Genomic DNA, 24,825 nt, shown 5'->3' on the forward strand with positions numbered 1-24,825 from the left:
GAAAGCGGTTTGAGTCAGGAAGTGCTGAGTGTGAACATGGCTTTCAGAGAACAGGTCCAGAGTTTGACCGAGGAGACAATTTGTTCCATTTGCCTTGATTTCTTCACTGATCCGGTTTCACTGGAATGTGGACACAACTTCTGCCGCTCCTGTATCACCCAGTGTTGGGAAAAGAAGGAGAAAAACTCCTGCCCGGAATGTAGAGAGGAGTTTCCGGAAAGAAACCTCAGGGTAAATAGGGCCTTAGCGAATCTGGCCGAGAAAACTCGAAAATTAATGCTGGATCCGAAAGAGAAGGAAAGCAAACTTCACTGTGAGGAACATCAGGAAGAAGTGAAGCTGTTTTGTGAAACTGACAAGAAATTGATCTGTGTCACTTGTGTAGTTTCGCGGGAACACAAATCTCACAACTTCCTGCCGATTAAAGAAGCTGTTGAAATCTACAAGGTAAAAGGGGATATATTTTCTAAGTTGATAGTTTTATCACATTTTCATGGTCTAACACTTCAATTCTGTGATTTTCTCTCCCAATCCCAGGGTCAGCTGAAATCTTCCTTAGATTCTCTCACACAGAAGAAATCGGCGGTTCGAGAAACGGAACAGAAACAGAAGCGGAAGATTTCCGAAGTCAGGGTAAGGTCTCCCTGTTCTGGTTTTCTGGGATCTCGGTCAGTTTTGCTCCCTTTATCGCGGGACATTAATTATGTTTCACATTTCATTTGGTAGGAACAGTCGAGCAGTCTGCAGACCCACATCACATCCGAGTTCACTAAAATGCACCAGATTCTCACTGAGAAAGAGCAGCGACTACTCAGAGATCTCAGGGAAGAAGAGGAGAGGATTCTAGAAAGAATGGAGAAAAACCTTCGAGAGATTGAAGAGAATTTAAATTCTATTGAGGAGAAGCTCTCAAAGTTGCAGAAACAGATGGAGCAAAAGGACGAGCTGATATTTTTAAAGGTGAGGGAATATATTGCGGGTCAGTTCAATGAAACTTCACACAGTCACAAAGTAACTGATAACTGTGGAATAAATATAGAATTTACTGAATAAATAAAAACGGAGTTAAGCACATTTCTGTCTGTTTCGTGGCAGTTTTGCGGTCTCCCCGAAATAATCGGCTTCCACATTGTCTGTAGATTCCCGAGAATACCTGTAACCTCCAGAGAATGAGTTTTCTTGATCTTCACACTTGCTTTGTGATTATTTCCGTGTTGCCAAGTTTATTTTTCACCTGGACCGCCCATTGTAATCCAGTTCCAGTTCATGTTGTGAGTGTGTGGGTGTGTCTGTTACGGTGTGTGAGAGTCACTGTGTCTGTGAGCGGGACTGATGTTGAGTTCCAGTTTATTTGACTCTCCACAACCTTCCTGCCAAAATGCATCACTTTACACTTCCGTGTTGAATCTAACATGCTCTGAGTCTGCTCATTTCACCAGCCGCCCTGTTTATGTCCTCCTGAAATGTGTGCAATTCTGGTTACCTCATGACAGAAAAGTAATTGAATTAGAGAGGGTACAGAGGAGATTTACAAGGATGTTACTAGGACTAGAAAATTGCAGCTATGAGGAAAGATTGGAAAGGCTGGGGTTGTTCTCCCTGGGACAGAGGAGACTGAGGGGAGATTTGAGATATACCGAATTGTGAGGGGCCTGATAGAGTGGGTGGGGAAGGGCCTATTTACTTAGCAGAGAGGTCAGTGACCAGGGGGCACAGATTTAAAGTGCATAGAAAGCTGAGAGGGAAGATGATGAAAAACCTTTACACCCAGACGGTTATGGGATCTGGAACTCACTGCCTGTAAGAGTAGTAGAGGCAGAAACCCTCAGCTCATTTAAAAGCTGTCTGGATATTGACATGAAGTGCTGTAAACTGCAGGGCTGGTGATCAAATGATGCAAAGTGCGATGAGGCTGGGTGGCTTGTTTTTCATCTGGCGCAGACAGGATGGGCCGACTGGCCTCTTTCTGTGCCGTAAACTTTCTATGATTCTAAATCTGTTACTGTGCTCCTCACTGTTCGTGATTCATTTATTTCAGGAGGAAGCTTGTCGGAAGAGAAGGTAGGACATGTTTTCTGCTGAAACTCTGCACAATTTGGTAAAATAACTCAGAAAGGTTTTGTTATGAATTTCTTTTCTAGTTACCATCGCAACATTAAAGTGCCGTTCATCGGGCGACAATAACTCTGCTTATGGTTTAAGCACCAGTCTTTTATTGTTATGACATGTTTTATTGCAGATATTAAATTAGATTTCATATAACTGGTCCACATGATTGTATTAAATTGCAAGATGCCATGCCGTCCTGAAGTGCTCACTTGCAGGCTGCAGACTGCTGTTAGTGCGGCTGTGGCCTTCCGACTGACCCTGAGAGAGCCACACCGTCCATGTTTCCATGGTGTCGACCATCCAAGTCCCTGCAAGGCTCCTGACCAAACCCAGACAGTCACATGTTAAGTGGGAACAGGTTTTGTTTTTATTCCAGTAATGAACCTTGACCTGTATCCTTAACACCGAGAAGACAGACCCAGCAGAGGTGGCGGCACTGTGGTATAAAGTTTGGAGGGAGTTGCCCTGGGAGTACTTAACATCGACTCGGAACCCGATGAAGTTTCATGGCATCGGGTGAAATATGGGCAAGGAAACATACTGATGATGACCACGTAGCAACCCGTTTGCTAACACCCTCCCCCCACCCCTCCCTCACATACTCTTTGGCTGATGAATCAGTACTCTTCCATGTTGAACGCCACTTGGAAGAAGCACCGAGAGTGGCAAGGGTGCAGGATATACACTGGATCGGGCACTTCAATGACCATCACCAAGAGTGACTCGTTAATGGAACTCCCTCCCTAACAGCACTGTGGCTGTACCTACACCACATGGCATGCAGCAGTTCAAGAAGGCAGCTCACCACCAACTTTTCAAGGGCAATTAGTGATGGGCAGTAAATGCTGGCCTAGCCAGCGATGCCCACATCTCATGAACGATTTTTTTCATAAAGCGCCACTACTGGCCGAGCTGGCTATGTCCCAAAGGACATAGCTGCTAGACTGGGTATGTGGCAGGTGATGAGGTAACCAACACGAGGATAAAAACGTACTTGATCTCATCCTCACCAATCTGCCTACCGCACATGCATCTGTTTATCTCTGCAGCAGTAGGAGTGACCACCGCACAGTCCTTGTGGAGATGAACTCCTGCCTTCACATTGAGGATACCCTCATTCAAAACTGGGCATCCATGAGGCGCTGTTGGCCATCAGCAGCAGCAGATTTGTACTAAACCACACTCTGCGACCTCATGGCTCAGCATATCCTGCACTCGGCTATTATCTCCATGGGTTTGGTCAGGAGCCTTGCAGGGAATTAACCCTGGTTGAATAAGAGTGCAAGAGGGCATGCCGGAAGCAGGACTATGCATGCCTAAAAATGAGGTGTCAACATAGTGAAGCTACAACCCAGGGCTCCTTGCATGTCAAACAGTGTAAGCAGCAATGGATAGACAGAGATAAGTGATCTCACAACCAATGGATCATATCAAAGCTTTGCAGTCCTGCTACATCCAGCGTTGCATGGCGGTGGACAATTAATCGACTAACGTAAGGAGAAGAGTTCACAAATACCCCACCCTCAATGATGGGGAGCCCAGCGCATCAGTGCAAACGATTAAGGCTGAAGTATTTGCAACCATCTTCAGCAAGATGTGCCCAGTGGATGACCCATCTCGCCCTTCTCCAGAAGTCCGCAGCATCACCGATGCCTGTCTTCAGCCAATTTGATTCACTCCACGTAATATTAAGAAATGGCTGAAGGCACTGGATACTGCAAAGGCCATGGGGCTTGACAATATTCTGGCAATAGTACTAAAGGCTTGTGCTCCAGGATTTATCGCACCCCTAGCGAAGCTGTTCCAGTACAACTGGCATGTACCCGGCAATGTGGAAAATTGCTCAGGTATATCATGTACACAAAAAGCAGGACAAATCTAACCTGGCCAAGTACTGCCTCGTAGGTCTACTCTCGATCATCAGTGAAGTGACGGAAGGGGTCTTCAACATTGCTATCAAGTGGCACTTACTAAGCAATAACCTTCTCACTGACGCTCAGTTTGGGTTCTGCCAGGGTTGCTCAGCTCCTGACCTCATTTTAATCTTGGTTCAAGCATGGACAGCAGAGCTGAACTCCAGAGGTGAGGTGAGAGTGACTGAACATTACATCATTTGACCGAGTGTGGCATCAAGGAACCCTAGCAAAACTGGAGTCAATAGTAATCGGAGGAAAACTCTCCACTGGTTCGAGTCATAACTATCTCAAAAGAAGATGGTTGTGGTTGTTGGAGGTCAATTATCTCATTTCCAGGAAATCACTGTAGGAGTTCTTCAGGGCACTGTCTTATGCCCAACCATCTTCAACTGCTTCATCATTGACCTTCCGTCCATCATATGTGGTCAGAAGTGGGGACGTTCGCTGATGATTGCATTATGTTCAGCACCATTTGTTACTCCTCAGATACTGAAGCACTCCATGTCCAAATGCAGCAAGACGTAAACAATATCCAGGCTTGGGCTGACAACTGGCAAGTAACATTTTCCCCACACAAGTGCCAGGCAATGGCTATCGCCAACATGAGAGAATCTAACCATCGCCACTTGATATTCCGTCGCTTGCTATTACCATTACAGAATCCCCCACTATCAACATCCTGAGGGATACCATTGAGCACAAACTGAACTGGACTAACCATATAAATACAATGGCTATAAGCACAGGTCAGAGGCTAGGAATCCTGCGATGAGTAACTCAGCCTGCCCATCACCTACGAGCCACATTTCAGGAGCATGATGAACTTTCCACTTGCCTGGATGAGTGCGGCTCCGATAACATTCAGAAAGTTTGACATCATCCAGGACAATGCAGCCCACTTGACTGACACCCCATCCACAATCATTAACTCTCTCCACCACCAACGAACAGTGGCAGCAGTGTGTACCATCTAATAGATGCACTGCAGGAACTCACCATGCCTCCTTAGACAACACCTTCCAAATCCATGACTGCTACCATCTAGAAAGACACGTGCAGAAGATGAGTGGGAGCACCACTAATTGGAAGCTCCCCTCCAAGCCACTCACCATCCTGACTTAGAACTATATCATTATTCCTTCACTGCCACTGGATCAAATTCCTGGAACGCCCTCTCTTACAGCACTGTGGGTGTACCTAGACCACTTGGACTGCAGGGGTTCAAGAAGGCAGCTCACAACCACCTTCTAAAGGGACAGTTAGTGATTGGAAATAAATGCTGGGCTATCCAGCGAAGCCCACACCATGTGAATGAATGAAAAAGATCAACGCAAAAGCAGAAACGTGTTTTAAGATATAAAGGAATATTTGCACCAAACCACAAGGAGATATTAATACCAAAGATGAGGTACATTTTAAAATGCCTTAAAGGAAGAAAGAGAAATAGAGAGGCAGAAAGGTTTAGAGAAGGAATTTCAGAGCTCAGGGCCTCGGCAGATGAAGGTCCAGCTGCCAATGGTGAAGCGATTAAAATCAGGGATATTCAATTGGCCAGAAGTAGAGGAGCGCAGGTGTCTCGGAGAGTTGGGTTGATGTTTTCAGCCTTTGCTTTTATTCTACAAGCTTTGTTTGTAATAGAGCAAGTGGACAGGCTAAATGTTTATCTTCTCCTGTGATCTGTGATATACAAGCAACTAATTTGTTATCAGGCTGTGGGCCTTAGCAGGACATGAGTGTTTCCATCCTCTGCCCTTGCATTTCCAAGTTATCTTTTGCTCAGTTATAGAGAGAAATTTCACTTTCTATCACATTTGTTCTAATATGAAAAATGCTGAAAGATATGCATTTTGGGGTAGCTTCACCATTTAAATCATGTCTAAAATGCTCAAATGGGATGAATTTATAGCATTAATTCTTTAATATTTACAGGATTAGTGATGACACTCCGAAACTCTCAGTAGCAGATGTTGCAGCCCTGTCTTTCGGAAAGTACATAGGACCTTTACAGTACAGAGCGTGGAGGGAAATGATCAATTCCATTGACCCTGGTAAAACTTTTATATTAATTTTCCTAACTATAATTCCAGTTGTGAAGGAAATAAATGAGCTTCAAAGTTCCAGGGGTGTGGGGGAAACAGGAAATCCAACGTTCCTCCAGTGAGGGGTTGTGGTCGTATGATCATCATAAGATTATAAGAAATAGGAGCAGCAGGAGGCCTTTTGGCCCATTAAACCTGTCCCGCCATTTGATAAGATCATGGCTCATTTAACTGTGGCTTTAACTGCCCTTTTTCCCTGTTCCCTATAGCCCTTAACTCCACTGTCATTCAAAAATCTGTCTAATTCAGCCCTGAGTCTATACAACAGCCTGGTCTCCATTGCTGTCTGTGGAACAGAATTCCAAAGGCTAACATCCCTCAAAGAGAAGAAATTCCTTCTCATCTCTATCTCAAAAGGGAGACAGACCCCTGATTTATAAACTATGTCCACTGCTTCTAGATACCCTCACAAGAGGAATCATCCTCCCACTATCAACACTATCAAGCTCCCTCAGAATCATATATGTTTCACTAAGATCACCTCTAATTTTTCTAAACTTCAAGAGTATAGGGTTAAATGTCTCAAACTTTCTTCATCAGACAACTCCTTCATCCAGGAATCAGCCTAGCGAACCTTCCCTGAACTGCTTCGAAGACATAAATATAACTCCCTTAAGTAAGGAAATGAAAACTGTGAAGTGAAAGTCAACATTGTCCCAGAGGACCATCGGCTGCGCTCTCATTAGAGAGAGACGACTGGTGGTGAGTTTAACCTGAGGGTCACCACACCTCAGGTGTGGGGTGAGGTTGAAAAGGCAGGGCCTTCATGGATGTTCAAAACCTCCCCACACATGAACAATTCCTCCCCCTCCCCCACTCTTTAGGTTAAAGTCCTCTTCACAGACCTAGTTGTACAATTTGCCAGGACACTGGTTCCAGCGTGGTTCAAGTGAAGGCCATTCTAATAGTTTCACTCACTTTTTCCCCAGCGTTAGTGCCAGTGCCCCATGAATTGAAACACATTTTTCCAACACCAATCTTTGAGCCACACATCCAATTCTCTGATCGTATTCACTCCATGCCAATCAGCTGATGCCTCAGGCTGAGATTATTACCTTTGAATTTAGTGCCTAACTGCACATACTCTTTCAGTAGAACCTCTTTCTTAGTCCTATCAATATGAGTATCCACGGGGACTATAAGAACTGGATGCTTTTCCTTCCACTCCAAGTTCCTCACCAGCCCTGAGAGGATTACTTTGACTCTGGCACAGGACAGGCAACACAGCCTTTGGAATGCATGCACTTGCCTGAAGTGAAGAGTTTCTATCCCCCTAACTAACCTGTCCCCTACTACAATGACATTCCTTTTTGCATTTGGATAGCTTCCTGCACCACTGTGCCATAGTCAGTTTGCTCATCCTCCCTGCATTCATGCTCTCGTCCACATGAGGTGCAAGGGCTTTGAATCTGTTGGGCAATTGCAAAGGCTGGACTTTCTAACCTGACTTTCTTCCCTTTCCCTGACCACTGAACAAATCGGAATACCTAAGGGTGTCACTGCCTCCTGGAACAAAATGTTCTGGTAACTTTACCCCTCTTCAGTGCATTGCACTGTCCAAATCACGGATTCCAGTGGATCAGCTCAGAGCTGAGGTTCCTCAAGCTGCAGACACTTACTGCAGATGTGGTTGCCGTAAATCAGACGGGTAGCCTCTGGTCCCCACCTGCTGCAACTGCAACACATCACCTGCCCATCTTTATTTCATTTTTATCTAACTGATTCGATTTCAAGTGGCTCTGGTGGAATGCAAACAGAGGATTATAAGCATTTTATTGCTGTGTAAGTGCCACTTGATGGCATTGTCAACATCACATTCTACAACTTGCCTGAAGATTGAGAGTAGACTGTTGGACCATTGATTGTCCACATTGCATTTGTCCTGCTTTTTGTCGGCAGGATATACTTGGGCAATTTCCCACATTGTCGAGCAGATGGCTGTGTTGTAAGTCGACTGGAACAATTTGGCTATGGGTGTCACTAATTTCAGAGTTAAAATCTTCAGTACTACAGCTGGGATGTTGTTAGTGTCCATTGCCTTTGCTGTTTCCAGTGAGTTCATCCCTTACTTGTGATCATGTGCAGTCAGTTGCCTCAGCTGAAGACTGGCATCTATGACATTGGTAACGTTGGAAGGAGACCAAGATGGATCATCGAGGTCATTGTTTCTCCTGCAGCTGTTGCCCTGATTTGAGATGTGGTGGTTGCCACGAGTACTCAATCAGTGTTAAATCTGCTGTGTGAGTGGCACGGATGCAGTTTTAAGGCTAAGAGACTGAAGCTCTACGCTGTCTTCTTAACAGTAGAAAATCAGAGGCTGCACATTATTGTTGACTGCAAGAGGGATTTGGGTGTAATATTAAAGAGATGTTTGTGCATTTGCCTAAATCCTTTGTCGACCGCACATGGAGATTTTGGTGGCGTGCTCGTCTACTTTATCTCCATTATCAAAGGTGGCAGTAGGCCTCACATAAAAGGTTTGCAACCATAGAATGATAGAAAAGTTACGGCGCAGTAAGAGGCCTGCGCCAGCCAAAGAAAAAAGAAACTAGCCGCTCATTTTAATCCCAATTTCCAGCTCCTGGTACATATCTTTGCAGGATACAACACTTCAGGTGCAGATCCAGGTACCTTTCAAATGAGTTGAGTATTTCAGCCTAAATCACCAACCAGGCCAAGACTTCCAGACGCCCATCACCCTCTGGGTGCAAAATATTTTCCTCATTTCCCCTCTAATCCTTTTACCAATCACTGTAAATCTGTGCCCTGTGGTAACCAGCATCTGATACAGTTCCATCACAACGTCTTTGCCTTGGACTTAAATACCTCATCCAATAAAGAAAAGCATTCCATATGGTGTCTAGACCACTGTACCCACTTGTACTGCCACCTTCCAGGATATGCGGCATGCACGCCAACGTTCCTCAGCCCCACCTCAAATGCATTACACACACTTATCCGGATTGAATTCAATTTTTCCACTCAACAAAACCATTGATATAATTCTGGAGATAACAGCTACCCTCTACACTTCCAACTACAGGGAAAATGTTTGTGTCATCAGCAAATGTCCCAATCATACCTCCCACATTTACGCCCAAACCATGAATATATGCAACAAGCAGCAAGGACTCCAACACTGAGCCCTGTCAATCACCACTGGAAACCATTTTCCATTTGCAAAAATATCTATCGACCATTACCTTTTGTTTCCTGTTGCTGAGCCAATTTTGGATCCAACTCACCACCTTCCCTGTGACCCATGTGATCTCACTTTCCTGACCAGTCTGCCATGTGGGACCTTGTCAAATGCCTCACTAAAATCCATGTGGACAATGTCTGCTCCACTACCCTCATCAATCCTGCTTGTTGGTTCCTCAAAAATTTCGATTAAGTTAGTAAGACATGATCTTCCCCTACACAACCATGCTGGCTATTCCTGATCAATCAATGCCCTTCTAAGTGACACTTTATCCTGCCTCTCAGAATTGATTCCAATAATTTGTCCACAACTGAAGTCAGGCTGACCAGCCTATCATTTTCTTGCCAATCCCTCACAACCTTTTTAAATAATGGTACAATGTTCAAAGACCTCCAACCATCTGGTACCTCACCTGTCTCTATTGAGGATTGGAACATAATCCTCAGGGCATCCATTATTTCCTCCCTGGCTTCTTTTAACAACCCGAGATACAATCCATGTGGTCCTGGTTATATATCCACGTTCAAGGATGTCAGTTCCTCCATTACTTCCTCTCTCACTATACTTATTTTATCTAATATTTCACACTACTCCTCTTGAACTAGAATGTTTGCATCATCCCTCTCTTTAGTGAAGACTGAGACAAAGTACGCATTGAGAACCCTGCCCACATCCTCAGCATCAACGCACAGGTTACCATGTACATCTCTGATAGGCCCTACCCTTCCTTTAGTTATTCTTTTGCTCTTAATGTACTGGCAAATCTCCTTAGGGTTTTATATGATTTTACCTGCCAACATTTTTGCAAATCCTCGCTTTGCTTTCCTAATTTACATATTTACTTCACCCATGTACTTTCTATACTCCTCTAGACTTGCTTTTTGTGACTGCCATGAGCCTTCTTTTTTTGCTTCATCTTGACCTGTCTGCTTCTGTGTAACCTGGGGGCTCTAGATTTGTCAGTATCACCATTCTTTTTATGGGGACATGTCTCCACTGTGCCCATAGAATCTTGCTTTTGACAACATTTTCCCGTCTAATGACTCTACCCAGTCCACTTTCGCCAATTAACCTCTCAGCTTTGTAAAATTTGTCTCCCCCCAATTTAGAACTTTTATCCCTGCTTTCTATTTACCCTTTTCCATAATGGTGTTAAATCTAACTGTCTTATGGTCAGTATCTCCAAAATGGTCACCCACTGCTACTTCATCCACTTGCCCAGGTTCATTTGCTAAGACTAAATCTTGAATTGCGCCCCCTCTCGTTGGGCTTGTTATGTGCTGGCTAAGAAAGTTCTCTTGAATGCAGTTCAAGAATTTTGTGCCCTCTGTGCCCTTCACACTGTTTGCATCCCAATTCATATTAGGGTAGCTAAAGCATCCAAATATTGCCGTCCTATTGTTTTTGCACTTAGAAATTTGCCTACATATTTGCCCCATTCCACCATTTGGGGGCCTGAGTACACTCCTAGTAGTGTGCCTGCCCCTTTTTTATTTCTGAGCTCCACCCATAGGGCCTTATTTGATGCTTCATTTTGGATGTCATCCCTCCTTTCAGCTGTCATTGATTCTTGAATCGATAATGCTACACCCCCACCTTTTTTATCCCCCTCTCTACCCTGCCTGAAAACTCTATATCCAGGGATGGTAATCTGCAATTTTCGCCCCTCCGTATGCCAGGTTTCTGTTATGGCGATGATATCATGCTGCCATGTGTCTAACCAAAGTGCATTGGATATCATTGAAGGATCGTTGCTTGTTTAGAGCACGAGGAGAGGGAGTGTAGATTGGACCTGTGCTGAGGACTGTGAGGAGATCCATGTGAATGATCAGCAGCTTTAACTGTCCTGTGCAGGGTCCATGCAGGAAAGAGGTTTTCCTTGACTGTGGGTGTCACAATGACAGATCACGGTCTTCCACTTAAGCTAAAGTCCATCTGAGACTCAGACTTGTAGGGGTCTCTGTGACTGGATGGTCAGGGGCCTTGCACCTCAGCAAAGCATAGTGCAGGTGAGGCACTCAGTGAGAGGACTACAAAGTAACCCCTAAACTTGTTGGCATGATAAACATGTCAAAGGATATGCGATTATGATGTGTGAGTGGTGACTGGCGGGGTGGGGGGGGGCGCAGGAACATGAAAATTTCTCATCAATATGCATGGAGCAGCGATTTATAGGGGTCAAACGTTCTCATGTTGCTCCTCCCTGTCTGGTTATGGTTGAAAGAGCTCTCTGCTAGGTCGGCTCCCCTTTGAGAGCAGGTGTCAGGGTTAGCAAGAGCCGGCCTCAGGGAAGTCAAGATGGCGGCCATTGGCCTGACCACAGGTGTATCACAGGCGGTGCTCTTATCTACAAATGGGTGAAAGGCAATGCTGGAGGTGGCTTCGTAGATCCCGGGATCTATCTGCCAGCTTCTCCACAATGAGCTGCGGCCATAAGGGCTTGGAGGGAATCCAATGCTGGTGGCGTTGAAGGTCACGCCCGCCTTGAACTTCTTTAATAATGGACCCATCTAGGGCTTCACTTGGGATCAATGCGTCAGCTTTCAGTCAGTGACACACAAGTGTATTCAGAATGCCCAATCAGGATAGTGCATCTCTGGAAAGTTTAGATTTGACATTCCTTCCAATCTGTCGTGTTCAGGACTTTGTCAGTGCATTGCTGAAATCACAATTCTACTTACAGGTGCCTGAGGTTGCAGGAGATGGTGCAGATCCTAATAAGCGCATTTGGCGCCAGGGTTCAGCATTTTATTATAGTTGAGCACATGCAAGGCTCAAACCAACAGCAGGGAAGATGTCACTACTGCAATTTAATTCTGCTCTCATAAATAAAGGTACATTTGCGAAACCTATGGTCAGTAAACAAGAAGGTGCTGGGGCCTTCCAGCCTCCAAAGGATAGAAAACCAAAAAGTTCAACAAATGTCCCGGAAGCTTACTCTGCCCAGAATCTGGTAACTATCAGATTGGTATGGGCCTGTCTACCACATCATATTCCAGCTATAGCCTCTGCATGTGGTTTGGCCACATCCTGGCCCTCCCATCCCCTTCATTGTCCTTCTCATGGGAGCAGACATCTTGCTTCCCCATGTCTCGCTCAGGCAACACATCCCCATTTTGTATCACGAGGCTGTGCAGGGTGCAGCAGACAATGATGATCTGAGACATTCTCAGTATGGGAAAGCACTGCCTGAGCCATCCAAACATCTGAACCTCATCTTTAGGAGCTCAATCATCTGCTCAGTCAGGGACCTGGTGGGGGTATAGCCATCATTGTATCTCCTCAGCAGTACTCTGCGGGTGGTGAACTGGCATCATCAGCCATTTTTGCTTGGGGTATTCCTTGTCCCTGAGGATCCTGCCCGGCAATCACCGAGATAGTTCCTTTAATACCCTCCACTACCCTCGAGACCCTACAGAGAGACCAGTGCCTTGGTAACATAGAAAGACTAAACACATGAGCCCTTGTCAGGCATGACCATTCAGTTGGGGGTATGGAGTTTTGGAGTCATGAGTTGGCCACCACCCGTGCTCCTTGGAGGCTTCCACCTCTCTCTCTCCATTCATCCCTGCCTCTGACTGCAGCTGATGGCGAATGGACAGAATGAATGGAAGCTCCATACCTTGCTGGGATCTCGATGTGATGAGATGGGCATAAACCTGCTGACGTGTGGGCTTCACCATAGAGGGGAGAACACGACTGAGCATGGATGACATCCAGTTACCTCATAATTATTAGGGTGTGCCTTTAGTCGGCCATTTGCGCTGACCTTGAGCACCACCCACCAAAAAGACCTTGCTCCCACTTCGAGGCATCTTACTTACTGACTAACTGCGTGGTCAACGCCAGATTTGAAGAATGGTGTGTGTCACCTTCCAAACTTCATCCGCCAACTTCTACCCTTCCCCCTGCCACCCACCAACTTCCCCCCATCACATTAACCCACCCAATATCAGCTTTCCACTCCCCTCTGTCATGCTTGAACCTCCCTTCGTTCCACTGGGCATTATTCTGATCCACCTCCACATGCCCTCCCGACCCTGAGATCTGATGTGTACAGGCCCAACCTAAACAACCCCTCAAAACCTTTATTAACCAACCATGCAATAATATACACTTCCAACACCAGTTGTTCAGTGAGATCCGCTTGTCGGAGCCCATTCCCACGTGGTCAGTCTGCTGAATGACTTCTCCTGCACGACTTCCTGTGACTGATCACGTCACGCTTTCCTGGCTGTCCTTGTGGCTGTGGCTTTATATCCCTTTCTGACCCTGGTCCCTTGATATATAAGTTAATACCTTGATTCGGGTCATCCAATTGTGTTTCATGCTTTATCAATCCCTCCACCTGCATGTGGTCATTTCCTGCTCTCAGCAGGGGATATCTCCAGGTGTATGCCAGCTATGGATGTAATATCTGTATCTTGATAAGGCAGTAAGAAAGCTATTCACACATATCCAGAGAGGCCATTGTCTATGAAAGTTGCTGTAGATGGAGTGCCTGTTGGTGAGCCACCACCTCAATGACATGTCCTGAAATGTCTGTGTGTTTAGTTAAAACTGTCTTTATTTTTAAACAGTTGAAAAAGAGTTTCAGAAAGAGTAAACCTTGTTTGGATGGTAACGCAATATGTGAAAATCAGACAGTAAATCAGTAACCCAGCTTACATCGTGCTCAATATCAATCTCCATCGGAGTTAATGGAAACAGATATTGAGTGGAATGTGTTCCAAGCTGCTACTTCAGTGTTGTCCAAGTCACACAACCGTCCATGACAAATTTCAACCCCTCCCTCTGTGTCTCCATGTCACCTTGGAGCATCTGCTGTTGACTCTTGATTGCCTTCTGGATGAGAAAATCTGGATGGTGAACATGTCCCTCGTGTGCAAGTGCACGGGTATAGAAAGGAGCAGTTTCAGGTGCAGTGTTTGCACCAATGAGCACGTCAAATAGGACTCTGGAGGAGTAATTTCTGCATTTCTGGGCACCACACTTTGGGAAGGATGTCAAGACATTGGAGAGGGTACAGGGGGTACTTACCAGCACAGTAGCACTGATGAGGGACTTCAGTTTACAGGGTAGTTGGATAAGCTGGTAATGCTCTCCCGAGAACAGAGAAGTTTAAAGGGAGATTTAATCCAGGAATATGAATTATGGGGGCTTTATTGAGCAGATCAGGAGAATCTGTTTACTCTGGTAAGTGTGTCTGTAACTAAAGGCTAAGATTTAAAATAATCACCAAAAGAATTAGAGGGGTAATGAGCAAAAATGAAATCTCACAGACTATGTTCATGATCTGCAATTCATTATCTGAAAATGTGGATTTCATAGGAACTTTCAAAAATGAATTGAAGATGTTCTCAAATGGACTAATATGCAGGGATCCGGGCAAAAAGCTGGACTAGAAGATTAAATTGGACAGCCTGCACAAGTACGATGGGCTGAATGGCCTCCTTCTGCACCATAAGATTCCATTATCTAGTCCAACTCATAATTGGGCTGGGATGTTTTTAAGGGACTAGGGCAGTCCCGAAAACAGGCGTTAGGCGCCATCCATCTGCTAATGTTGGTGCTGTTTTGGACTCTGTCCAAAAAGTGGGATGTCCTGAGACTCAAGCCCTGAGCCTTGGGTTTCCTGGACATGGATGTGGGCGACAGTGAAAAGCTGAGCACATTTATTTTCCTGTTTACAATTTGGAGATGGGGGAGGCAGCAGTGTTTTTCTCAGCTCCTCAATGCTCCTGTCCACACTGTATGACACAATGCCCATCCCCCTCCCACTGCTGCCTGGCCCCTTCACACTCTACGCTCACCTACCCACTGTCTCCCCAATATCACCCACCCAAATCTGCACTTGCTCCTCCCGCATCTCTGCTCTCTCCCCTCCCCCACTCTCTATACTCACCACCCACTCCCTCTACCCTCCCCCCCAGTCCTCCCTTCCTCGATTTCTTGCTCCCATGTGCCCTCTGCCTCCCCCCCTGCAGATTTTCCTCACAACCCTCCTTCCTCACCTGCTTTCTCTCTCATCTCACTTTCCTGGTCCCCTGCTCCCCTCCACCTCCCGTCCCGTGGCCTTTGTTCTTTCTCTCCGTCCATTCCTACACATACTCCACTCCCCATCCATCCCCTCTCTCACTCACTTCCCTCCAGTCAGTCTTCCCTCCCCATTCCGCACATCTTCCCTCATCTTGGTCCCATACTCTCCCTGTCCTCCCTGTCCCGCACACTGTCCCTCGCAACCCCCCCTCTTTACCCTCCAGCTTTCTTTCTCCCCTCCCTCTCCCTTGCTCTCTCTCCGCTCCACCTCCCAACCTCTCTCCACTCCCCCTTCCACCATCTCAGCCCTCCCCTTCCACCATTGTCACTGTCCCCTTCAGCTAACTCTGGCTCCACTCTGTCCACTCATTGACCACACCCCCACCCCTCCCAATCTCTCACTCCTTCATCACCCTTTCTCCCTCCCCTCCCCCTCCCTCTCCCCTCTCTCTATTCACACGTTTTTTCTCTCTCTCTCTCCCAATCCCGCTCCTGTGTTTGGGTTGCTGAGCTGTAACTAGTGGAGTGACACAGGGATGAGCGCTGGGAACTCAACTATTTACGATCTATATCAATGACTTGGATGAAGGGACCGAATGTCTGGTAGTTAAATTTGTTCATGACACAAAGATATTAGGAATTTAACTTGTTAAGAGCACATGAAGAGTCTACAAAAGGATTTAGATAGATTAATTGTTAGTTAATTTATCGGGTAGATTATAATGTCCAAATTCATGAACTTGTCCACTTGGCAGGAAGAATATCAAGGCAACGTATTATTTTAATAGAGAGGATGATTAAAACTATATTGTTGGAGTTCTGACTGTGTATTTTTGGTGTGGAGCGATTGTAAGTTCACACCTGTGGGAATAACCTTTGTGTTGTCTGGAGATTGTAACATTTAAGGTTCAGAATGTACCAAGGGTTGATACATTCAGATCCTGTCTCAGGGCAAGGGGGGCTGAACCCTGCTGGGAGATCACAGGTTAACAGGTGAATTCAAAGGTCAGTGAACAACCATTTGTGTTCATTTGTATTGAGTTAAAAGAGTTGGGAGCAGCAGCTGGTGCAGCAGCTCAGCTGAGGTGCTGGGACCGTCCCTGTGTTGAGATGCTGGAGTGGAACTGCTGTCAGCAGGTTATAATTTGCCTTACAAACTACCAGGAGACTCAGGTACAGGCCACGATCTTTCATTAGTGATTCAAGCGTACGTAGGGAGAGACAGCGTGGGGCAGTCTTGACCGAGCTGTGCAGATTACAGCGAAATCTTTTTATACACAATTAGTCACAGACTCATAATCTAATCTTGTCAATTCACAATCATATGCTTAAAGAGGCCTTCGGCTTTTGTCACTTATTTCCCGTGTGTACAGACACGCGACATTGTTCTCATCCTCGTAAGACCACCATCTCCTGCTGACTGTGCAGGAGTCTGTGCCTCCAGACTACAACAGCCACTCACTCCCTGGCCTTGTTCTTTGTTCTACTGCCTTGCCCATCATCTCCTTTCTTATTCTGTCTGAAACACATCTGCTATTCTCCCGTTCTGCTTTTCTGCTTATATTTTATTGTTACTAACAGGCAATTCTAACTAAAATTGTTTAACCCTTTCAAGATACTGGAGTAGAACTGCTCTTGGCAGGAGTAGATCGTCCAGCCCTTCCAGCCCACTCTGGCATTCAATGAAATCATGGCCTATTCTCTACTTCAATATCATTTTCCTGCACTATCCCCTTATCCATTGATGTTTTTAATATGTAGAAAACTATCCATCTCAGTCTTGCGCATACTCAGTAACTGAGCCTCCACAACCGTCTGGGACAGAAACTTACAAAGATTCATCACCCTCTGAGTGAAGAAATTCCTCCTCATCTTGGTCTTAAATGACCTGCCCCTTAATCTGAAACTGTGTCCCCTAGTTCTCGACTGCCCCACCACCGCAACCAGGGAAACACCCTTCCTGCATTTATCCTGTCAAGTCCTGTCAGAATTTTGTATGTTTGAATGAGATCACCTTTCATTTTTCTAAACTCCAGAGAGCAAAGGACCCGTCTATTTCATCTTTGCTCACAGGACTGAAAGGTCCGAGGAATACTCTGGTACAAAATTTCAACACTCGGAGTCCAGATGCAATATTCAAGTGGTTCCTTTATTACACATGTGGGCAGCTAACGCTGGGCAATCCAGGCGCTTCTCCACCGAGGTTCAAATGAGCACAGTTAATATATATTTTTTTACTACCAGTTACAACTTAATGGTGCTAGTTAGATAAAGGCCACAGCACAATAATCTGATCATTGTGTTCTTGTACAGTAATTGCAGAGACTGGGCATTATCCTTTTGGGAGACAACAAAGAATATGCGTTTGTTCTAGACAAAAGGTTTACGGGGGCTGACTGGGTGTGTTTCGGGGCTATCAAATGGTGTTAAATGGCCTTCCCCATCTCTTGATCGAGTCATCCTGAGTCCCTGCCCATGTGTGTCTCCCATTTCCTAATAGCAAATTTACAGCTGAGCCCTTTGTGCAAGTTTTTATTTTTCATGTAAGGCTGTGATTGTCTGTGTATGCTTTGGCAACCGAGTTGCTGGTCCTAGCTGGCACTTTAAAATAAATCCAAATTTTCTGCATCTTCAGGACAATCCCTCCATTCCAGGAATTTATTTGTGAACCTTCATTACACTCAGTCTATGGCAAATATACCTTTCCTCATGTTCGGAGACCAAAGCTGCACATATTAGTCCAGATGCCGTCTCACCAAGGCGATATATAATTGTAGTAAGACACCTTTACTCCTGTAACCAAATCATCTTGCAATAAAAGCCAACATAGCATTTGCCTTCTAAATTCCTTGCTGTACCGGCTTTCAGTGACTCATGAACATGGACACATAAGTCCCTTTTATGCTTAACATTTCCCAGCCTCTCTCCATTTAAGAAATACCCTACATTTTGGTTTTTCCCACAAAAGTGGATATCCTCACATTTCTCCACCTTGAATTCCATCTGCCACATTTTTGCCCACTCACTGAGCCTCTCCAAATCTCCTTCAATCATCTCTGCATCCTGCTCACAACTGACACTTCCATCTGCAAACTTGGAAATATTACATTTGATCCCAACATTCAAATCATTGATATGGATTGTGAATGTCTGGGGCCCAAGCACCTATCCTTGCGATACCCCACTAGTCACAGCCTGATCACCTGAAAATGACCCATTTATTCCTACTCTTTGTTTTCTGCCCATAAACCAGTTCTCAATCCATGCCAGTACATTCCACCAAATTGCATTTGCTCTGATTTTGTTTGCACACCTCTGTTGTGGGACCTTATCAAAAGCTTTCTGAAAATCTGAATAAACGACATCCTCCAGTTACCCTTTCCCTATTCTCCTAGTTACATCCTCCAAAAACTCCAACAGGGGTTTGTTAAACGTGATTCCCCTTTCATCAAGTCCATGTTGATTCTGCCCAAGCTTCCCATTATTTCTAAGCGTCCCGTTATCACATCCTTTATTTTAGGCTCTTGCATTGCCCCTACGACTGATGTTAGGCTAACAGGTCTGTAATTCCCTGTTTTCTCTCTTCCTTCTTTCTTAAATAGTGGGGTTACATTTCCCACCTTCCAATCTGCAGGAACAATTCCAAAGTGACTCAAATTTTGAAAGATGACCACCAATGCACCGACTTTCTCTACAGCCACCTCATTCAACATTCTGGGATGTAGATCATCAGGTCCAGGGGATTTATCTCCTTTAGGTCCCATTAATTTCTCTTGTACTCTTTTTTTACCTAATAATATTGTGTTGCAGTTCCTTGTTGATATTTGTCCTTTGATCCTCCATTATTCTGGGGGGTTTTTAATGGTGATAATTGACATTTTTGCAGATTATGAGCAAGTTCATGTGATTTGCCTTACTCGTGTCTGTCATTAACCATATGGTTTGTGGTGTGTTCGACCGCAGTTTTCCTGTTAATTAATGTTTACCTCATGTTAATTCTTTATGTTAGAATATAAGAGGTAATATTATCTGTTTGCATTGTTGACTCTTGGTTAGTAAAATTCTTCTGTTTGTTTCAAAACATGGAATCTTATGGATTTATCCTCTTAGCAAGCAACTGGGATTTCAAATTTGGTCGACTAACATAAAAAAGTTAATGGTCACTAAGCAGATCATAACCAAATTTGAGGGTCTTGCCTGGGACTGTAACAAATTTGGGGTCTGGCCTTGCAATGTACCAAGGGAGACAGCAGAACTCTACAGTAGAGTGGGATCTGGACAATCTGGTACATGAATCACTAAATTACTTTGCAGGTACAGCAAGTGATTAGGAAGGTAAATGGAATGTTCATGTTTATTGCAAGAGGAATCGAGTACTAAACTATGCAATTGTTGCTACAGCTGTACAGGGTCTTAGTGAGACTGCATCTGAAGTCTGTGTACCATTTTGATCTCCTTACTTAAGAAATGAGATAGTTACATAAGACGCAGTTCAGAGAAGATTCGCTCGACTGATTCTTGGGATGAATGGATTATCTTATGATAAAAGGTAGAACAGGTTTGGCCTTTACTCATTGGAGTTTAGAAGGATGAGAGGTGATCTTACTGAATCGTGTAAGACGCTGAGGGGATTTGACAAGGTGGATGCCGAGAGGACATTTACCTTGGAGAGGCATCTGGAAATAGGGGACAGTTTTAAAATTAGGAGTCTCCCATTTAAGACTGAGATGAGGAGAATTTGTTTTCTGTCAGAGGGTGGTTAGTGTTTGGAATTCTCTTCCCCAGCGAGCAGTGGAGGCTGGGTCATTGAATATATCCAATCAGATCAGCCATTATCTCCTCCCCTTCTCTCTTTTTCACTCTGCCCGATTTGCGTTCACCCTCCAGTTCTTGCTCGCTCTCTCTCTCACGCCTTTAAGCTCTCCCTGCTCCCCTGCACTCTCTACCCCTCCATCTCGTTCTCCCTCTCACACCATCACACTCTCCCTGCCCCCCTGCACTCTCTACCCCTTCATCTCACTTTCACCCTCGCACTCTCCCTGACCCCCTGCACTCTCTACCCCTCCATCTCGTTCTCCCTCTCACACCATCACACTCTCACTGCCCCCCTGAACTCTCTACCCCTTCATCTCACTTTCACCCTCGCACTCTCCCTGCCCCCCTGCACTCTCTACCCCTTCATCTCACTTTCACCCTCGCACTCTCCCTGCCCCCCTGCACTCTCTACCCCTCCATCTCACTCTCACATCCCCACACACTTCCTGCCACCCCCCCTGCTCTCTTTACTCCACCCTCTCTTTCTTACCCACTCTCCCAATCTCTGTCATGCTGGTCTCTCTCTCTCTCTCTCTCCGGCTCCCATGTTCTCAAACCCTCCTGCTCTCACTCTCTCCCACCTCTTCCTCTCCATCAGTCCACCCACACTCTCCCTCTCCACGTTCCTGCTCCCTCCTCTGCTGCCATTTTCTCTCCTCAACTTCACATTCCCCCCCCCTCCATCTCTTTCCAGCTCCCTCGCCCTCCCTCTCTCTCTCTCTCTCTCCCTCCCTCTCCCTCTCTCCCTCTCCCTCTCTCTCTCTCCCTCTCTCTCTCTCTCTCTCTCCCTTCCTCACACTCTCTCCCCCTCCCCAGCCCCTCTCTCTAAATCACTGACTGTGTTATTTTAACTTTCCCCCAGCTCCAGCCTCTCTGACTCTGGATCTGAACACAGCGAATCCCCGGCTCATCCTGTCTGAGGACCGGACCAGTGTGAGACTCGGAGACAAACGGCAGCCGCTCCCTGACACCCCGGAGAGGTTTGATCCCTGGGTCTGTGTCCTGGGATCAGAGGGATTCACATCAGGGAGACATTACTGGGAGGTGGAGGTGGGGGAGAAGACTCGGTGGGGGCTCGGAGTGGCCCGAGAGTCTGTGGACAGGAAAGGGGGAATCTCCCTGATCCTCGAGTCCGGATTGTGGGTTGTGGGGCTGGTTCCCGGATTTGGTTATTTAGCCGCCACCTCCCCCTCTGAAACCCCCCTCACCCCGAGTGTGAATCCCCGGAAGATCGGGGTTTTCCTGGACTATGAGGGTGGACAGGTGTCATTTTACAATGCGGACAACATGTCCCATCTCCACACTTTCACCCACACTTTCACTGGGAGAATCTTTCCCATCTTCCACCCGGGACCGAATGACGGCGGGAAAAACTCGGCCCCGCTGAGAATCTGCGGGATTCAAGGTCACTAACAGATCCATCCCATAATTTCACACCGTCTCCCTGCCTCCTGCCAGCTGTAAACTGATGGGTGTGGGTCTCAGTCACAGGTGGAGAGAGAAGCCAGGTTAACATTCCGGGTATAAACCCTGTATGGGAACTGGGAACTGAAAGATCAGCGAGGACCTCTGTAGGGCTGGGGGAAAGAAGGAGGGGGAGAGAAGAAACAAATAGAAGCTCAATTGTAGAGAGGAACTTACAGGGTAGAATGAGCTGTGAACTGCAGGAACCCGGTGACCTTCCTGCCTGTAATGTTGCTCCACAGGCGGAAGGTGGTGGGACATCAGCTTGTTTGAGATGAATCAGTTTAGTGATTCTCAAACTGGGGTCCGGGGAGTCTTTCCCGGGGGGTCCAGGAAATAATTTCTCCAGAGGGTGGGAGAGAGAGAGAAAAGCACAAGAGGGGGAGGAAGTGAAGTGGGGGAAATGACAAGCTCCCCGCTTTGTATAAATTCCCAGGAGTTAGTGTTATCCCTGCATGAGCAGCTGTCAAGATTTCCACCCCCAAACCTCCCGAATTCTCTCCCTTCTTCACGGTGATGGACATTTCGGCTGTCATGGTTTTCAGCGGTGAGTCTGATATTTCCTTTCGGTAGGAGGGGAGGTGGAAGACCAGCTGCTGCTGTGATACTCGTCTGTCTTCAATTTGGGCTCAGGCAGTGAGCAAGTGCCGTTATCATGCTGCCTGGCCTGCTGAGTATTTCCATTATTTTCTGTTTATATTAATCTCTAATTGGTTTGTTTCTTGTAATCGCGATAAAACTGTCATCTTGACTTTCTTCAAACTCTCACCATGTTTCAATAACACTGAGTAACTGGACTGGGTTGGTACACGCCTGTAAATATTTCCCAGACTGTCAAATTCAAGTGGGTACTCTGTAATAAAATTGGAGGGGTGTTTCCGGTTTCGTTTACGTTAAAATGTGAACGTGCTTCGAGACTGTTTGAGCATGTAAATGATGTGACACTGTTGTGAATACTGATGTGATAGTCTGTCTGTATTGAACGTGATGTGTGAACTGATCGGGTATGTATGCCATTAACAGGCAGTGTTAACCATGTGAAAAGTAGTTCAGTTGCTGCATTAGAATGTTTGTCATGGGCTTTCTCTTGTACTGAAGCTCCTCCGAGTGCAACATGATCATTTGAATATCATTGCAATTTCTGTGATGGTCATTTTGAAATGTTCTTTTAGATATTTTAGGAATAAAGTATATTTTGCAAAAAAAATGTGGAGTCACAGTTATCATTTATCTCTGGTTTGTCTGCTCTGTCTCATCACTTTCCTGTCAGTGAAATAGTCCTTAAATCACTATTATGTAGTTACCTATTTTATTAAAAATATGTAACTCTGTACATGTAACCTGTTCATATTATCATTTTTATATAGCATTATAATTTACATTGAGAGTCCATGATTACATTTGTAAATTGGTTCTTTAACGAAAAGAATCTGAAAACGAGTGGAATAGAAGCCGTTTTCTCAAAAAGGACACAGTTCATCATTAAATCTAAGAAACAGAAACTAAACATGCTATTTGTTTTATTTACAAATTGCTCCAGAGTCTGGGTCCTTACAGCCCCCATTCCAAATTTACCTGGATGATTTTAAGAGCTTCTGGATGGAGTAAATGGAGTGACAGATGCCTGTAAATTGTCCTGAAGTTTACTCTGGTACTTCAGCCATCACTCCCGCGGATAGGGACCTGAGATGGGCAGTGGAAATGCCAGCCTGCTTCAGGTAGGAAGCAATGCAAAATCGTAAAATCACAATGCACTGACTGTGGTCAATCAGCCCCCTCTGTCTGGAGAGGCACCTTGATAGAGCTATTCAACTGGTCCCAGTCCAGTTCCTTTTCCCCCACTGCCAATCCCTTTTTGAAAGTTAGTTTTGAATATTGTTTCCACCACACTGGCAGGCAGTACATTCCAGATAATAATGGGCTGCGGGAAAATCCGTATTCATCTCACTCTGGATTTTTTTTAAACAATACCTTACACCTGTATCCTTTGGTTGCTGAACCCTCTGCCACTGGAAACAGTTTCTCCCTATTTTCTCAAAACCTTTCATGATTTTGTACTTCTCTATTAAATTTTCCATTAAACTTCCCTGCAGAAGCACTGGTCATAATCTTCCAATCCCCTTAGGTACAGGAGAGGAGCCAGAGGACTGGAGAATTGTAAATGTTTCATCCTTGTTCAGAAACGGTCTAAGAATAAATCCAGCAGCTCCAGGTAAGACAGTTTAACCTCTGTGCTGGGAAAGCTTTTAGAAGTGATAACCTTGGGCACAGTTAAAAAACACGTAGACAATTGTGTGGAGTACTTAAGGAAAGCCAGCCCGGATTTTTCAAAAGAAATGTGTCCAACCAACTTGATTGAGTTTTCTAATGTGGTAACAGGTAGGATTGATAGGGTAATATGGCTAATGTGGTATTTATAGAATTCCAAAAAGGCATTTGAAAAAAGTCATATAATAGGCTAACATGAAAATTTGAAGCCCACGGGATGAAATGGGCAGTGACAGTATGAATATGAATTTGCCTCAGCAGCAGAAACAGGTATGGTGAATGGTTATTTTTCAGACTGGAGTAGTTTTACAGTGTTGTTCCCAAGAGGTCGGTGTTATGACATGGCAGATGATATGTGCTGGGCGGACCACATCCCCGCGGGAAATTTGGTCGCTCTATCACAATGGTTTTACAATTTGTATTTATTATGAGAAGATGTGTGCACTAAATTCAGAAATAATGAGTCCACTAAGACTTTAGAGATCTTAAAAATTAAGTTAGAGTACTTATGAACAAAAAAAAAGATTTCAAACACATAATTCAGACTATAAATTACTTACTCCTATACCAACACCTAACATTCCTAATATTAACCTGATTCCCAGCTACATATCCCCTATTAAGGCAACAGAACAAAATAGATTTTAGAATTTAAAAAAAACCAGCAAGTTAACACAGTACCCACTTGACAGTGGAATTCCAAATGGCCTCCCCAACATCAGTTACTTTACATAGCAGACTTATGGACAAATGGCTGGTGGATTCTTGAAGACAGGAATGTGAGCGGGGAGTAGGATGTTAAGAGGCCTCAAGGCAATTTAGACGAGTTGAGTGAGTGGGAGAATACATGTCAGATGTAGTATAACGTGGATAAGTGTGAAGTTATTCACTTCCCAAGGAAAAACAGAATATT

At 45.2% G+C, this 24,825-nt stretch overlaps 1 protein-coding gene across 1 annotated transcript; it reads left to right on the forward strand.

Annotated features, from left to right (window-relative positions):
* Positions 1–11: 11 nt before the first annotated feature.
* On the forward strand, positions 12–22,874 carry LOC144674457 (zinc-binding protein A33-like). Its single transcript, XM_078535796.1, has 6 exons — positions 12–447; positions 538–633; positions 727–960; positions 2,039–2,061; positions 5,955–6,073; positions 21,043–22,874. The coding sequence occupies exons 1-6, from the start codon at positions 37–39 to the stop codon at positions 21,591–21,593; spliced, it is 1,434 nt and encodes a 477-aa protein (XP_078391922.1). The 5' UTR covers positions 12–36; the 3' UTR covers positions 21,594–22,874.
* The last annotated feature ends 1,951 nt before the right edge of the window (positions 22,875–24,825 follow it).

This window comes from Cetorhinus maximus, unplaced genomic scaffold (assembly GCF_964194155.1).
Source record: "Cetorhinus maximus unplaced genomic scaffold, sCetMax3.hap1.1 HAP1_SCAFFOLD_657, whole genome shotgun sequence".
Lineage (NCBI taxonomy): Eukaryota > Metazoa > Chordata > Chondrichthyes > Lamniformes > Cetorhinidae > Cetorhinus > Cetorhinus maximus.

Excerpts from the sequence above, each read along its gene's own strand:
- LOC144674457 (XM_078535796.1), top strand. The coding sequence starts at position 37 with ATGGCTTTCAGAGAACAGGTCCAGAGTTTGACCGAGGAGACAATTTGT. Across the intron at positions 448-537 it reads AAGCTGTTGAAATCTACAAG|GGTCAGCTGAAATCTTCCTT; the intron begins GTAAAAGGGGAT and ends TCCCAATCCCAG. Across the intron at positions 961-2,038 it reads ACGAGCTGATATTTTTAAAG|GAGGAAGCTTGTCGGAAGAG; the intron begins GTGAGGGAATAT and ends CATTTATTTCAG.